Source organism: Chelonia mydas, chromosome 10 (assembly GCF_015237465.2).
Source record: "Chelonia mydas isolate rCheMyd1 chromosome 10, rCheMyd1.pri.v2, whole genome shotgun sequence".
NCBI lineage: Eukaryota > Metazoa > Chordata > Testudines > Cheloniidae > Chelonia > Chelonia mydas.
In genome coordinates this window covers 59690236-59706924 of record NC_051250.2, presented here as the reverse complement: position 1 = coordinate 59706924, position 16689 = coordinate 59690236, and the positions used below count along the sequence as shown (strand labels likewise).

General features: G+C 38.4%; 1 protein-coding gene and 1 long non-coding RNA gene across 4 annotated transcripts in view; one reads left to right on the top strand and one right to left on the bottom strand.

Annotated features, from left to right (window-relative positions):
- The window catches only part of UNC13C (unc-13 homolog C), a 448489-nt gene extending 434144 nt beyond the window's left edge, over nucleotides 1–14345 (top strand). For both annotated transcript variants that reach the window (XM_043523375.1, XM_043523376.1), the window contains 3 exons: nucleotides 4123–4215; nucleotides 4906–5065; nucleotides 11113–14345. In XM_043523375.1, coding sequence (XP_043379310.1) covers nucleotides 4123–4215; nucleotides 4906–5065; nucleotides 11113–11398 — 539 coding nt within the window. In that variant the 3' untranslated portion in view covers nucleotides 11399–14345. The remainder of the gene's footprint in view (nucleotides 1–4122; nucleotides 4216–4905; nucleotides 5066–11112) is intronic.
- Nucleotides 1–16689, bottom strand: part of LOC122461892 — a 118421-nt gene that overhangs the window by 34076 nt on the left and 67656 nt on the right. The gene's annotated exons all lie outside the window — the stretch shown is intronic.

The window sequence follows — 16689 nt, the reverse complement described above, 5'->3', positions numbered from 1 at the left end:
CTGAAGCACTACAGATGCTGGGAATTCTGCATGGCATTTCCCTCCTTCCCATGGCACTTTGGACACATGTCCTTCCTGACTGGGGAAAGTCAGCAGGGGAAGAATTGGGTCCATTGTTGATGGAGACTCCCTTATAGAGGAGTCACCTTGCCAACTTCTATAAAAGACACTGTTGTGCAGCCATCATTCATACAAGTCATTGCCAGATGGTCATATAACAGCAACAACCAGAAATCCTATTTTTTAATCTGCACGTAGCCAAGAGGTTGCAACTGTTTCTTTCAGATGCAGACCTAATTACTGCGGTCTATGCAGTTGTCCCCTCAAGATTAAATTATTGCAATGTGTGCTCTACAATGCTTAATTCAACTCAAACTCAAAGTGGAGTAAAATGAGATGGCCTGTTTGTTAAGTAGAGTTTCTCATTGTGAACACATGACACCAGTGTTTTGAGATCTCCACTGGCTGCCAGTTGGGTTCAGGGTGGAATGCAACACATAGTTTTGACCTCTGATGGGCGTGGGACCTTTCAGAGATTGCCGTGCCTCTATCCCAGTGCAATAGTCTACATGTAATCAACAGACACTCCTAAAGCAGGAGATTCCTTACTTTAAAAAAAAAAAAAAAGAGGAAGATCTTGGCAGGGTACTCTCCATAAGTGGCCATCATATCTGCTGCCATGCAGAGCATGCATCTCTCTTCCCAGGCTTTTGAGAAGGGATGAGTGCATGGAGCAGTCTGGCATCTGTGGCTGGGCGTAAGTTTTTCCTTGTCCCTTTCCAGTTTCGTGGAGAATTTTTTGTTGCTTTACAATAGAGTGACTGCATTTTTAACAGATAGGTGCTTTTTAATGTTCTGATTGTATCTCAACAAATAAAATGTAAAATCAGAGCTCTGGGGCGTGGGTAGATTCCACTGGTCACATCAGGAACACCCTCCACAGTACGACACTCTTAGCAATTCAGATTAGTCTAGAGGAAGGTGCTTTTACCCTAAGCCATATATAGATCAGTTCTCCTGACAGCAAATAGCCTTGCAGAGCATGATAGCATTTTCCCTTCTTTAACACTGCAATTCATCTCATCAAAAGCTCTACGAACATACTAATGGACTAATGGACTTCCTTATAGTTGCTTAGCTACCAGTGGAATCTACCCATGCCCCACAGCTCTGATTTTACATTTTATTTGTTGAGATACAATCAGAACATACTCATCATGAGCATTTTTAAATATAGTATGAGATTTCTCTTATGCCTACAGCACACCCTATTATAGGTAATAGGTAATGTGCTAGGTGTACGCAAAACTTGCAGTACCCTTTAAAGGGCTCTTCTATATTAATGGCCACAAACAGGGCAAATAAAGCTTGTAGGGAAAAGTACTCTATTGAGTAATTCATGATAGGAATATCTTGCTTAGGTTGACAGCTGTAAGAAACTGTAAGCTACATTTTGCTCTCAGGTTAGCTGAAGTAAATTATGAAGAACTTCACTGGAGTTAAATTCAATGGAGCTAGTGTGGGTTTCCACTTCAGTAACCGAGAGCAGATTTTGTCCCAATTTGAACTAGGGTCACATGCATTTTGTCTCTTATATGAGGCAAAAACCTTGATCAGGTCTAGCAGAGACTTCAAATTTTTCCATGCAAATAATATCTGTTGCTAACGTAGCCCTCTTCCCCCCACCCCTTTTTTTTTTTTGGAGACTTGTTCACCAAACATTCCTGATTTCTGCAAATGTGAGAGCCACGGGTGGGTACGGTAATGTCTTTAATTGGAAATTGGACCTACTTCTGTTGGTGGAAGAGCTCTTCTGACCTGAAGAACTTCACTAACTAGACAATAGTAATGCTTAGCCAGATTCTGCCTTTTGAATAGTTCTTTACTTTGTGCACTTGTCTTCACTACAGAAAAATAGGTATGTTCTTAACTCAAGTTAGCTAACAAGTTATCTTCACTAGGATTTTACCTCAAGTAAGCTAAGGTAGTTTTTAGTTTCCACAAAAGTTAGCAGGTCAAGTTAAAGCCTAAGCACACGAGTTAAGAACACATCTTTTTTCATAATTAAGACAAGATCTTTAAGTAGCCCCACTGAAATAAAGAGGAATACACATGTACTACTCAAAACAGGTAAATAGGCAGAATCTGGTCCTCGAAGAGTAGTGGTCATGGCAGCTGTGTTTTAAATGTTATTTTTCTTGACAGAATATTTTACATACAATTTTGTGTTCAGCTAAAAATTGTTATTCCAGGAAGCAGAAATTGAGTGGCATTGCTAATAAATAAAGGCTGGACAGTGATGAATGGGTTAGAGAACACTTTGTTTCCCTCAGAAGGAAAAATCAGACTGAAATACATCACTTCTAGCATGTAACAGTTTCCTTTCTTATTGCTAAAGGCTGGTTTTATACGATAGAGAAACTCAGTAGTGGTGGAAGCTGTTGAAACTGGTTAGTCATTTTTTTGAGTTTGGATATTCACTTGTTCTTGAACTATTTTATTACTACTCTAACATGTTATTAATACTACTTGATGAAAGATGAAGTAACTTGCATTATTTACTTTTCATTTATTGTGAACTAGATAAGTCAGTAGTTTAATTAGGTACTTAAGATAGTAAAGATTTCTCTGTGGAATTATCAAACTGCACTGCGATGTGTAATGGCTGCCACTGAAGCTAAACTTCTTGTCACTAAAACCCGCTGAGTAACAAATTGCCTATTTACACATGTCATAAAATGGTCTACACCATCTGGTTGATATTGGACTATATCTAGAAGCAACATTTGTATGAGCACCCTGAGATTCAGAAGTGGCAGCTATGTCTCTACTGCTTAAGACATTAAAACAGTTTTTGTTGTTTTTTTTAATTAAAATCTGTGATTGCTGATTATGATTTTTAACAAGTGAACTCTTGACAGCATTGTGGCCCAACTCACTTAGCAGCTGGCAAACAGAGTGTTCTGTTTTCTCAAGGTTTCCGATCAAGTAAATTGAGTAGCAAGTTCCCACATCTTAATATGTCAGAAAAGAAGCTTGTTCTTCGATGCAGTAACCCATGGGATAAGGGTATTTAATTGTTCTTGCAATGCTGAGCCAGGGAAGAGAATGTAACTATGGATTATTCCAACCCGACCAATAAGCATCACTGTAGAATCACATTTCAAGGAAGCCACTGAGATGAAGAAGTCTAGAAAAGCATTTTAGGGTAGGGGAAAGGAAAAATAGGGCAAACACATTGGTCTGGATCTTTAATTTAGGGCAAGATTGTCACTTGCCCAATGAACCCGAGTAGGAGTGTAAGGCATCCACTTAAACCCTGCATGGGTTACTTGTGTTTGTGGCTCGCAGGCAATGGGAAAGCAGCTTTTCTGGGGGCCCGTTGCTTCCCTGCTCATGCAGGTGGAAGGGGAATGGTTGAACAGGGATGGGGTGGTCAAGTAAGGAGTAGATGGAGTCTTAATTCTGCATCCTCAACCCCACCAAATCTGTGTGTAGTAAATGGTTGCCCCAGATTAACTAAGGGTCACATTATGACTACCTAAATCACAATTCATTCCCTTGTGTAATCCTAGAGCAGTGCAACTGTACAGTGCACCTTCCTATGCAAATTGTATTGTTACAATCCAGCCCACAGACAAAGACATTTGTCTTTATTTGACTTCATATTAAGATGCACCTTAAATAATACAGGAGCAGTTTTGCAAATATATACATGCAAGCAAACCTGGATGTGTGTGCGCATACATACAGATCTCAGCAAAACAACCAAGTTTCATGTTGGCACCAACTTTTTGAATCAGAGGCTGAATTTAAGGTTCCTAATGAGAGGTTCTCCCAGTCCTACTAAGAATACACACGGGAAGCAGATGTTTGTGGTCACAAGGTGCAACTGTGGTAAAATCACTTATAAAGCTATCACCTCACCTTATCCAGGCATCAAATATATTCCAGATGGTTAAGAAAAGAAAATATGGCGAGATATGAGAAAACATACTATTCACCTTACATTAATATACAGTTCTTTGTTCACCTGCTTCTTGTTGTAACATACGTGTACTATCTATTTTCCCCTGAGCTGTTGAGGAGTCAGCTGTATTAAACTACTGTTTGCTTCTGCAGGTCATTCTACCAATAATGCAGTAGGTGAGATCTCTGTGCAGGTGGATGTCTTTACACATCCTGGAACTGGAGAACATAGAGTCACTGTAAAAGGTAAGTTTCAAATAGGGACTCTTAAGTAGTAGGGTAATTATTTTACCTCTGTAGTTGGCACTGATGCAACCACTACTGTAATACTGTTTCCCGGTCTTGTGTCCACAGTTCAAGAAGGATGTCAATAAATTGGAGAGGGTTCAGAGAAGAGCCATGAGAATGATTAAAAGATTGGAAAACATGCTTGATTTATTTAACTTAACAAAGAGAAGGTTAAGAATTGACTTGATCACAGTTTATAAGTTCATACATGGGGAACAAATATTCGGAAATGGGAACAAATATTGGATGATGGGCTCTCACAAAAGTCTAACAAGATCTGATGGCTGGAAGTAGAAGATAGACAAATTCAGGATGGAAGTATGCTGTACATTTTTAACAGTGAGGGTAATTAACCCCTGGGACAATTTACCGTGGGTTGTGGTGCATTCTACATCACTGACAATTTTAAAATCAAGATTGGATGTTTTTCTTAAGGACATACTCTAGTTCAAACAGGAACTTCAGTGGGAAGCAGACAAGCTATTGCTGGTTTGTGGAGTGTAGGTTTTCTACCAGGAAAATCTCAGGTCGTCCTCCTGTGACCTCTCATTGGCTACACTAAGCCTTACTACATGTTTAAACAAGGATATTTACTAATATTTTGCATTGGAATTCTAAATGCATATCTAATTCCCATTGTCTCTTTAGTTGTAGCAATTAATAACCTAAACTGGCAAACAACAGCTATGTTCCGGCCTTTTGTGGAAGTCTGTATATTGGGTCCTAACCTTAGTGACAAGAGGAGAAAACATGGCACCAAGACAAAGAGCAACACCTGGTCACCAAAATACAATGAAACATTCCAATTGTAAGTCTTCTTTTCTTTTAGCTGTCCATTTTATATAAATTGTTACAATTAATTTTTCAGCAAAAGCTGTAAGAACTGAAAATGCTACAGTCCAAGACTGCATATTTCACAGACCATAAGTATAGACATGATTTCAAAACTAGGGTTCTTTCAATGTATAGCTTGTTCGAAAGTCTGGGTTATACCCTTGTCTTACGCAGGGATGAATTTTGATCTTTGTGTTTTGGGCCTGTAACACTCCTTTTTGAAGTTCCAGTTTCTGAAACATGGAAGACAAGTGGCTTTGGAATTAAGGACATTCTGGAAATTGTGGGGATTATTAGTTAGAAATGCACATTCATTTGCACGCACAGATGAGAAGTTAGATACCTAATTGGTCATTTGCATGTGCAGTTACCTCAACTGCTAATGCCAGTTGTACATACATTTCTATAAATCTGGGCCTTAAATGTTTGTAAAAGTCTGAAGATGTAAAATGATAATTGCTATTAATAACCACTTTTACTTAATCCCCAGAAGCTAAAGAACCTTTATGTTTGATTTAGGGATCTAAATTTCTTATCTTATCCAAATTCCTTTTACCAGCTCTCTACATCATCCTCCTTTTTCTAGATTAAGACCTCTCTTATAGCCTGCCCATTTCCCAAGCGCTGAAAGACCACACTCTGCCTCCATGTGCTGGGAGTTTCACTTTCTTGGCTTCTCCTGACCATCAGCCCTACATCTGACCATGAAGCTGCTTGAGGCTCTATGCCAGTGATTCCCTCTGCCCCAGCTCACTGGTATAGTCCTGAATGGGCCGTACACTACTGGAGTGCTCCCACTGGTGTGACCTCATGCCGATGTGCAAGGTCACACTGTGAGGACACCATTTTGCTGTACAAAATGGTGTGCTCTATGCAACTTGGTCTCCAACATGCGGTGTAAAAGTGCTGGAATGCATTCTGGCTCCACTACACCTGTACCCCCACTGCTTCATCAGTGCTGGTTCCTGGCTTCAAAGGCCGTTTTAGAAATATCAGCTAGGAAGGCAGGCTGAGGAAAGCCAGTCAGAATTCATTCTGTTAGCAAGAATCCCTACTTGACCCCAACTCCAAGGGCAGCAACCTTCCCTTCTCCTACCGCTATAACCCCCTTAGACAGCCCTTAATAGTCTACCAATCTGATGGTGGTTAACATCTTAGAACTGGCAAGTGTCCTCACAGGTTAAGCCACACTTTAGAAAGAGGGATATATAATGTGTCCCTTTGTGACAAATTATTCTTCTCATTTATTTGATGTGTTTGCACAGAGATAAATGTGAACAAAAGCAGTGGTCTGTTTACAAGAGAAATGTATTCAGAACAAATGTTCCCTTTTCCTACAACTCCAGGGTTATGGGGACACATGAAGTACAGGCATACCTTTAGAAGACTGAAACATCCTTAATGGCAATTGCCAACAATTATTTTCCTAAAATTTGATTTTTAAAAGCACAGCGTCTATCTTTGTTTCAACTACTGAGAATCACGTAATGCAGTAGGACAATCTTAAGGATCTAAAGCTGGGTAAGATGGGAACAACTAAATACAATTAGCACCAGACTGGATGAGCATCAAGTAGTCAATATATTTAGTGTTTTTCATTCATTATAAGTAGCTTAATCTCCAAACCCATCCACCCTCAAGTACCTATCTTCACTGGATCTGTCTTTACTTTGTAAGATTAGTTACATAATAAGTAAGGAAATCATCACTACTAGATGGAGCACTTGCAGTAACATTAGAGAAGGTGAGTTTAGGCTGCTTTTTAATCGCACGCTTTACAAGCCTTTTGCTTTAATAACAGCAGTGTAACAAATGGCTCTGTCAGGTACAGGATACTGAGCAGTACAGGGGCCTATATTTTCCACATCTCTGTCTCCTACATCCAGTAGCAATCAGCAGGTTAACTTTAAGCATGAAAGAAATTGAAAGGATCTACAATAATTTTTCTGGTAGTAAAAATCTATTCATGCAAAACCTTTGAACTATTCACCAGTCTAACGTAGGCCTGATCCAATGCCCTCTGAAGTCTTACTGAGCCTTTTCATTGACTTCAACATGGAATAGCTCAACCCGTAGCTAATATCTCTGCTGCTACGATTCATAATAAAATAGTGGCAAAGCAGAAATCAATGTTAAGAAGTATCCCCATTCTGTTTCATGCCACAAAATTATTTACCAAATAACTTCTTCCAGAGGTGGGTGGCTGGATTTTTTTTTTTTATGGAGCTGAAAGACATTTTCAAGTTATGCCTTCTTTCTAAATCTTTTTTAATGCTGGACTGTTAGAATAATACAGGTTTTTTGAGTGATTAAAGCCTAAACTATGTTCTATTTGGATTACAGCATAGCAGCATATCATTAGAGTCAAGAGGATTCTAGACTGCCTGGCACTATGTTTCATTTTTAAATCAAAGGAAATAATCGTGTAAATCTTCTTCCTCCAGTGATAACCTGCCCTGTGTACTTGTTTTATGTGCCTCAGAATGAGTGAAATCTTGCAGCTATAACTCAAAATATGCAATGAGTTTCACGAAACAAAGCTCCACATATATACAGTCCTGGAGGCTTACAGCTCTGCCTATCCTACAAGGGGATTACTGTGTGCTGCAGGGTGAATACTAATGATATGCTTTCCTGCAGTAAAAGCATCCAGGACAGTATTACAGGAACAGTAGCAATGCATATTATTGTTCTTGCCAGTGCAGTGTCATAACTGGCAGGTTTCTCCAGTTGGTTTGGCCCAACCATAACATAAGTATATTTATATTTGACTGCAACTAGCCACCAGCACTTGGAGTGAAATTAACCCCATTGCAGGTGCTGCACACCATTCAACGCAGTTCTTAAGTGGTGCATAGGGCTTTGTTTGGACCCCTAGGTCGGCATGAATTTCACCCTTAACACTCTGAAGGGCCTTTTGTGGAACTTAATGAGTACCTGTAAAATGCCTTAAATGAAAGGTGCTAGAAATGCATTGTTATTATAAATTTATAGTGAGAATTACAAACCTACCAATTTCTTTTTCATTATCTGGGGAAAGTACCTACTGCAGTCACAGTAGCTAAAACAGAATGTAAGCCTGACAACCAAATCAAGGCTGCAGAAAGAAAAACTGCTTAAAAATAAATTAGCATCATGATGACAGCAATAGATGACATTTTAGCCATTACTTTCCCAAGCTAAATGCCCTCCCTCCCGTTTTTGTTTTGTTTTTTACACAGTGGAAACCAAACTATACAGCCATTTGACTGGAAATTATGATCAAACAGTACATAATCTTAGGGCTGCTGTGAACCTTTCAGATTGAGACCTGAAACCAGGCTTAACTGACACTGAGTTTCAATGCAAAGTTGAAACTCATAGAAGACTTTGATCAGACCCAGGCTGGTCTAGGAATCCCCTCAACTCTCTGCATGCAGGGGGCTCCCTCACGCCTTCAGCAACAGACCCTAGGATCCCTTCTTTCTTTAGGTTGACATCTGTGTGAGGCCTAGTGACATGCCCTCCTACTGTCTATGGCGGTACAATCAGCTGGCCTCTTCCCTTCTTTCAGAGATGAGAGCTAGTCCATCCCACCTCTCCTATTTCTTTGAGGGACCAGTCAATAGGCCCACTGCCCCAGCATGTGTCTATGGGACATATTTTCAGGAGAGCAGGATGCCTGTCCGCACGCAAATTCAGCAGCAGTCAGTACGGAAACATTTTTCTGTCATTTTGCTGCTTCAAAAGCCTTTTTGGGCCACCCAGCCAGCCCCTTCTCTTTTTTTTTTTTTTTTTTGACTGATGTCCCCAAGCGCACACAGTGCTAATAGGGAAAATGCCTGTTCTGGGTTTGGGGAAGTGGGATCAATGATTACAAAACCAGCTCGTTTTGCGACGGTTTAGGTTCATCCCCAGCAAACATTGGCCAACTGATCCCCTTACCCTGGGTTTGTCACACTTGTGGAAACCGAAAACAACCATCAGGGCTGGATTAAGGCAATTCAGAGCCCTCCCCCATATCCCCCTCACCAGTATGGGCCCACACCTATTTGGAGTGCCAGTGCTGAGGTGCCTCTCTCTTCCTAGAGAGGCAAGGATGGCGGGTTGGGGTCACTTCTCTCCCATCCCCATTCAAAGAGCAGCAGTGGGGGACTCACTCTTCTTTGAGAGGCATGAGTGCTAGGAAAGAGCTCCCAGTACTCAACCCAACAGCTACGGTGGATCTGTTCAGGTGGGTGGTGTCAGCCACGCACAGAAACTCTTCTGCTGAGGCAGTGTTGGCAAGACTCCCAGGCAGTAGGTTGTGGGGCTAGCCCTCCATAGAGAGGCATGGGACACAGTTCATCCCTTTCAGAGCTATTGTTTCAGACTGTCTGCAGACATCACAGTATTGTTACACTCAGGTCACATTCTCATACTTTTCTTTGTGGCCATAAGAACTAGAAACTCACTATTATAAATGAAATCTGAGATTCTGACGTAAATACTGGACACTCTAGCTCTAGGCGCTGCCTGTAATATCTAAGCTATAATCTGTCTCTGCCAATGGTTTCCATGCAGCATTCAATCTCCGCTTAGATCTACAGTAGTTAAAATAAAAATGAAAGCCATTATAATACAACCATTAAAATAAAAAGGTGGTTTGTTAGTACAGTAACTATGTGTTCTGAGGATATAATGCTGTTCTTGGAAGCTAAATATTTTTTGGTTAGAAAGCTGCTCTATTCAGAGGCTGCACCTCACAGAGTTGTGAGTAAAAGTATAGCAAAAAAGTATTGTAAGACAAAATCCTTCAGTCAGATAGGGGGATATGGAAGGCCTTGAAGCAAAGCCAAGGCAGGGACCAGAACACAGAGAGCTACATAGAGGATAAATCCACTTGTCACCATAGAACTTTATTGATTCTCCCTGATCCTAGTCCACAGGAAGGTTTTAAGGGCATAGTGAGGGAACATCTAAAGGCTCCAACACTGCTCCATGGCTTGTGACACATTCCAACCTCACTGATTCCCACTGCTTTGTCCATCGCCCATTTATTGGGGTGGAAGGGAAGGGACCAGAACTTGGCTCCTAGAAAGGAAACAGTGTACTATTATGTAATATAACAAGAATAGTAAATTGTAGGCATTATTTTGTTTATAAATGAATACGTGACTCAGACTAAAGAAACATTTTTCATTTTCTGATTGAAAAAGGTCATCACAGGTGTTTATGTTGTGTTGAAAAAGTGTCCTAGGTAGATCATCATCAGGCTTACGTGTTTTTTGTATGTAACTGATAAATATTGATAGTCAGGTCTTTACCCCTGGAAAACAGCTGGCACCCATACACTGAATCAGATATATATAAAATTTTCAATCGGGGTAGAAGCTCAATAGCAAATACTGATACACAATTTCATAGTGAATACATCGAGGATATATCACATTACTATAGAAGTAACATTTAGAAAACAGACACCTCGGAGTGGAACGCCTCCCCTATAATTGTCATATAAAAACCAGTTGCCCCAACATTAAATTCAAAATTAATAGAGCAGGGAAAACAGATCAAAGATTTACTAGAACTCCAAAAAAGTTTTTAGCTGGACAGGGGGAAAGAGCCTAAATAAAGGTTAGTTGTGCCTTAAAGACATGTGAGATACTGTTCTGCATTCCTCTGAATTGTAGTTTTACAGTAGTTTAAATAGTTCTGTTTGGGGTAAAAAAAGCATAATTGGTCAATCGATGCTTAAACAACTGTGATTAAAATATTGATCATCTGCAATATTTCTGGAGAAAGGGAACAGAGGGTCTGATTATGCCAAATGCTGAGGAAGTTGCTGAATGCTTTCAGCTTCCATTCAAGTCAATGGAAACGGAGGGCGCTCACTCAGCACCTTCCAGGATCAATACATGTACAGTTTATAAATCAATAATATTCTGTTCGCAGATGTAGAACTATCTCTGAAGTGAATATTAATTTTTTTAAAAGGTTTCTAAGCCATGGGGGAATTAAACTAAAATCCTTTTTCAAAACCCATCCTTTTAAACCACACAGCATTCTGAGTAACGAAGAAGGGCTGAGAGCCTATGAGCTTCACCTCTCTGTGAAAGATTACTGCTTTGCCAGGGAAGATCGCATAGTAGGAATGACAGTTATCCAGCTACAGAATACTGCAGAGAAAGGTAGCTGTGCATCCTGGTATCCTCTGCTGAAAAATATCTTTATGGATGACACTGGGTTGACAATCCTTAGAATACTTTCTCAGAGGACCAATGATGAAGTTGCTAAAGAATTTGTGAGACTTAAATCAGAAACAAGATCTGTTGAAGAAACTGCCTGAATCACAAATAATGCAAAGGTGTCACCGTCAAGAACATCGATACAGTGTTGTTGTCTGAATAGTGCATGCATGTGCAAATCAGTGGGAATGTTTAATTAACTCTGTTTCAGTGTTTGCCAGTACTTAAGTACTATATTTGCAAGGTATGTTGAGGCGCTGTACACCTTTTATACATATTTTGGTCTTTGGAAAAGTAATTGTTACAATGAAGTGCCAAAATCAAGATTAAGAGTAAATTATTAATGTTATATTTTAAAAAGTTGAGTTCATCTCATTGCAACTCCTTCACATTTATTAATGAATGGTTATTCTTTTGAGTTGATTAATTAGTTGTCTCTGTTAAATTACTGTGAGTTGCTTCTACATGTCTGAATTGAGTTACTTCCCTTATCATTATAAAGAATTTTATCTAATTTCATAATCATTTTATGCTAACCTCATTTTAGGTATCTTACCAATAACTTTTTCTATCATAACTATAGATGCAGTTACTTCTAGAAAGTGTTTGTAATTTTATAATTACTGATATAAAGTAATGATTTTTGCATACAAACTGAAAAGGGTGGAAATATTTTATGCTGACCTTTTTCCAACCTTTCATAAATATCACTGTGAAGAAATACTGTTAAAGCAAGTTCTCAAGAAGCTACTCTTATCAGAGTTTGTTACTGATGTTAGATATCTTGAGATAACTTTGTTCTTCAAAACTGCCAAGGCTACATCACATTTGTATAAAAAGGTAAGTTGATATCTGTAGAAAAAGACAGCAGAGTATACAGGCTTTACAAAAAATTCATTTTTTTAAATGATACAGTACTGTATAAGAGTTAATCGTTGGGAAGATGTAAAGCTGGTGTGTGGTTTGTTTCTAGAAGTCATTTATGAAAAGTAATGATGCTGTTAGCATTTTCACTCTGAAAGTTATAAATGTTGCTTTACATACTTAGCTGTAATATCAGTTAAGTGCTTTATTTCTTTTGTTTTAGAAAAGTTCAACAGTTTGTACTTATGCAACATTACTATGTATTGCACTGAAGCAAAATCCATGTCCTGTAAATATTTAGTGAGAAATTGTAAAATAAAGTATGGAAGAAACTGCTTCTAGTTTTGCAGTTGACATTATTTATGTGTCTGTAGGCCTAAACTCCACTGTGAGCCAATTGAGTGGGGTGCAGTGTTGCATTACACTATATCAAAGTATGGATATTAGTGTCTCTAACGTTCCTTAAACATTTGCATCTTTTGTAAAAATAAGGTTTCATATGTGAACAATACATGCAAAATTATAATAAATCAGGCTCTTAATGCACTCATACTATATCTAATGTAATGTTCTGGCGCGCGCACACACACACACTTTCCATTGGCTTTGGTTTCAACTATCTTCGTTATTCAGTTATTGGTTTGGTACTTTTATTGTTTAGAGGCGGAAACAACATTGGTGGACTTGATTCCCGTTTGTTGATGACGTATGTGTGACCTCATGTAGGTAAATCTTTCCAGAATTTCCTTTCAAGAGATTTTCATGGATTGTTGCAATATTTTTAAATCTTCTTGGTGAAAACACTCTTTCAGGCAAGAAACAGAGCTCGAATTTTAGAGAAATTGTGTAGTCTCTCAAAAAAGTTTGCTGTACTTAACTGAGATCACAGAGAGTGGGGAAAGGAGCTGACCATTTATCAACTGTTACCCTGTTTGTGTCTATACTTTGCAGAATATTTATTTAGGAAAGATGTTTTCATCGGTTAGAAAAATCCCATTTTTTGCCATTTGCCCAGAAACCCTTTTAGCTAAAGTATTTCATTGCGTAAAATAGCCATTGAATGTCAAGCGTATTTAATTAGATCAGTCATTGAAGTCTACTTCAGACATTTCTGAGGATTCAAGTATTAATGCCTACTAAATGAAGGTTGCAGACCCTGGCTGAAATTTGCAAAGCTGCCTATGGGGTTTGGATGCCCTATTCCCATTAAAACTAATCTCACTGGTGTTTTAAATGTACTCTCTGTACACTTAAATGTTTGGGGGCAAATTGATCCCTGGAGTAGCTCTATTAATTTCATCGAAGATACACCAGGCGTGAATTGGGCTCATATTGTACATCCGTTGAAGTATAATTCATGTGGCCCTTTGGAAGTACATGATAAGTCATATTTCTCTATGTATTTAAATAGCTATTCTTTTAAAAGGTATAGCTCAGTGTGTGAACCCTGGCTGACACTTAAGTGATTCATACAGTTAAGGTGAAAGTCAAATTGCCTTACAGTAGTGCTCCCAAAACCCATTAGCAATCAACAAGATTTAATATGATAGGACATGAATAGACTCAATCTCAGATAGAAAAGGAGAACATCAGAGAGTGAGACATTACCTCTAGATAAAAGGCAGAGGTTCATACACGATTCATCTACTGACATTTTTTACTGCATTCCACTATGGCTCCTGAAGTTAAACAGGAAAGGCTGGATTCTACAGGGAAAATGGGTTTCCTGTTTGTTTACCTAAAGCGTGTTTGTTGTATTTTTTCTGATTGTTGTATATTATGTTGGAAAATGTTGTACATTTTGCTGTATAATGGATTAATAAGTCACCAAATAACGTAAATGTTTATAATTCAGAACTACCTATAAAGGGATAAGTATTGAAGTTGCCAAAAAACATATCACTGCTGCTCGCAAGGAGCAATTTGTTAGTTTTGCACACCAAAAATCATCTGACAGTGTAGTAACCAAAACCACAAACTTTGTAAACTACAAGTGTGAAGAGTTTATGATGTACCTTCATGTTTCCTTATTTTTAACAAAGAAATATTTACTTACTGTATCAAGATTTGTCTTATGACAGATTGAGGTGGAAAATGTATTATCCTTACATTACAGAGCTCTGTTATAAAAATGATATTTAGCTATTGATCAAACTGCAAAATAAAATGCTATTCCTCAGTGTATACAACTTGAAGTCAAACATTTTCTGTGGCATAAATTATCGATTCTGACTAAGCTAAAAGACTGATATATTTGGCTTCCAAAAAGTAAACATTTCATTATTTAAAAAACTAATTTGCATTTATATATTAGTTCATTTTTCTGACTCTTGTGAAAAAAAACACATTGATGAATGGGTTTCTATTAACTGTTTCTTTGGTTTAATTTCTCACTGATAGCAGAACCAATGCAAAACAATTTAAACCGTATTCATTTCATATTGGTTTTTAAGATATTACAATATGCATCGATTGAATATAATTTAATTTAAAAATTGCAGGAGACCCCCCTATTACCACCAGCACCACCACCTATTTAAGAAGGGAATGAATTTCTAAGCTGCAAGAAGTAACCATTTTATGGAAATTTCTCAACCCATATGACATGTAGCTGGAGTAGCCAGAAGATCCACATTGACAGTGGTCTGCAATGGGACAGCACTTAAAGAGCTAATGGCATATTTAAACATGTTGGACTGAGTTACAGAAGTGCTTCAAGGGTTAAACAGAGTGGTTTTAAATTTTGTATTGAATTTTATAGGATGCAAGCATAAAGCCTTCAAGACTGAAGAAAAAGTGTGGTTTGGCATGAATATGAGCTATGGCTGTTGCCATATATGTCTATAGCATCTGCATTTTGTACTGTAACCCCAGGGAGAGACCACAGAACAAGTTAGTGTAATATTCTAGTCCAGAGGTCACAAACACATGAACAGACACTTTACGTGAGTGGGACAAGAGAGGTCACAATAAAGTAATATTTCTAACGCGATACAGCTCACCAACAGAAAACAGCGCCCCAAAATGTAACATAGTAGAAGTTGGTTTTAATAAATCCATTTTATATTTACCATATGCCAAAACAGGTAGTAATAATTCAATAGGTTAAATACTGACAAAACCAGCTGTGTAGCCAAACCCAGCATCCATTATGGACTCTGAAATTGCTGATCTACCACAATTTTATTGAGAGAGAAAATGTGGCCAAAGACACCATGGTTAACCTCTGCTTTTTCAAAAGTGCCCTGGGCGTCATCTTCCACCTGGATAAACACCAGAAAGGATCTCAGTATATCACATCTAAATGACACCACCTTTAACAGTGCAGCACTCGTACTACACTGCCAGTCCTTTCTGTGGGACTATGAACCCCTGACTTCCACGCCCCTTGACAGAGAGATCTGTCAAATGAACCATATGGATGTTATGGATTATTAGTATAATCTTTTAGGACGATGGAATTTCCATCAAAAATAAATGCGTGGATAGGGCCAGCAGCAAGAGACGCAGTTGTCAGCATTTAACTCTGAAATTACTTGAAAACTTATTTCTAATTCTCCTAGACGTTAATATCCATATGTTGTCTGATTTTGTTGTCTTGTGTGTGAAAATCAGAAATGACACCTATGAGATTAGAATCTCCTATATAGCATACACAATGGCATTAAAAGTCCCTTCAAAAATATCAGAGACAATAAAAGCACACTTTAAGAGCTGTTTTGTTGAATCTTAGTTACAGAGAATTCTTCTGGAGGCTCAGAAGAATCAATAAATCCTTTACAAAGACTGCAGAAAACAGTATTTTCTCCCTTTTCCCCCTACTCTCCCCCACAGTATCCATTCAAGTCAGGAGTAAGTTATCTGTGCCTATCATAAAACTCTTTGTCAGTTGTTGTGTAGCATCCTGTTCAGTTGTGGATCAGCTAGAGAAGAAAGATATTTATATATATTAAGGCAACAGTTCAGCTATAAGGTTGATAGAAAGAAAATCAGACAACTTCTCTGAAAATACACATCACAATCCCTCCTAATGCATGAATGCTGTATCCTCATATGCATGGCTTTTAGTAAAGCAACTAAAGAGGGAATGCTCGTAAAGGTCATAATTTGCTGAACCAGAACTGATGCACTGAATAACTGAATTGCATTATAAATTTGACAGTGCATTGGAGATTAAAAAGTTGGAAAATTACGGGTTAATGATCATTACCAGTACATATTGTAGCCATACTCTCCCCCACACACATACATATCTAGTGCATTCAGTGAAATTATACGTACTCCAATGGGTATAGTGTTGGAACTACTACAACTACCTGAATTGCTGAGCATCTGGGAAATGATAGAAAACACAAAATACGATACACCTATCTAACCAGGAATCTGGAGAGCTGGACAGTCATGGCTCTCAGATACACCTGCACATCTCTGAAGACAAAGACTGAGAGCGAAATTTGGTCCACAGAGTTGTTTATTTCAGTCTCAAAACTGAACTCCATCAAAATTTAATATTAGATCATAAATTAAG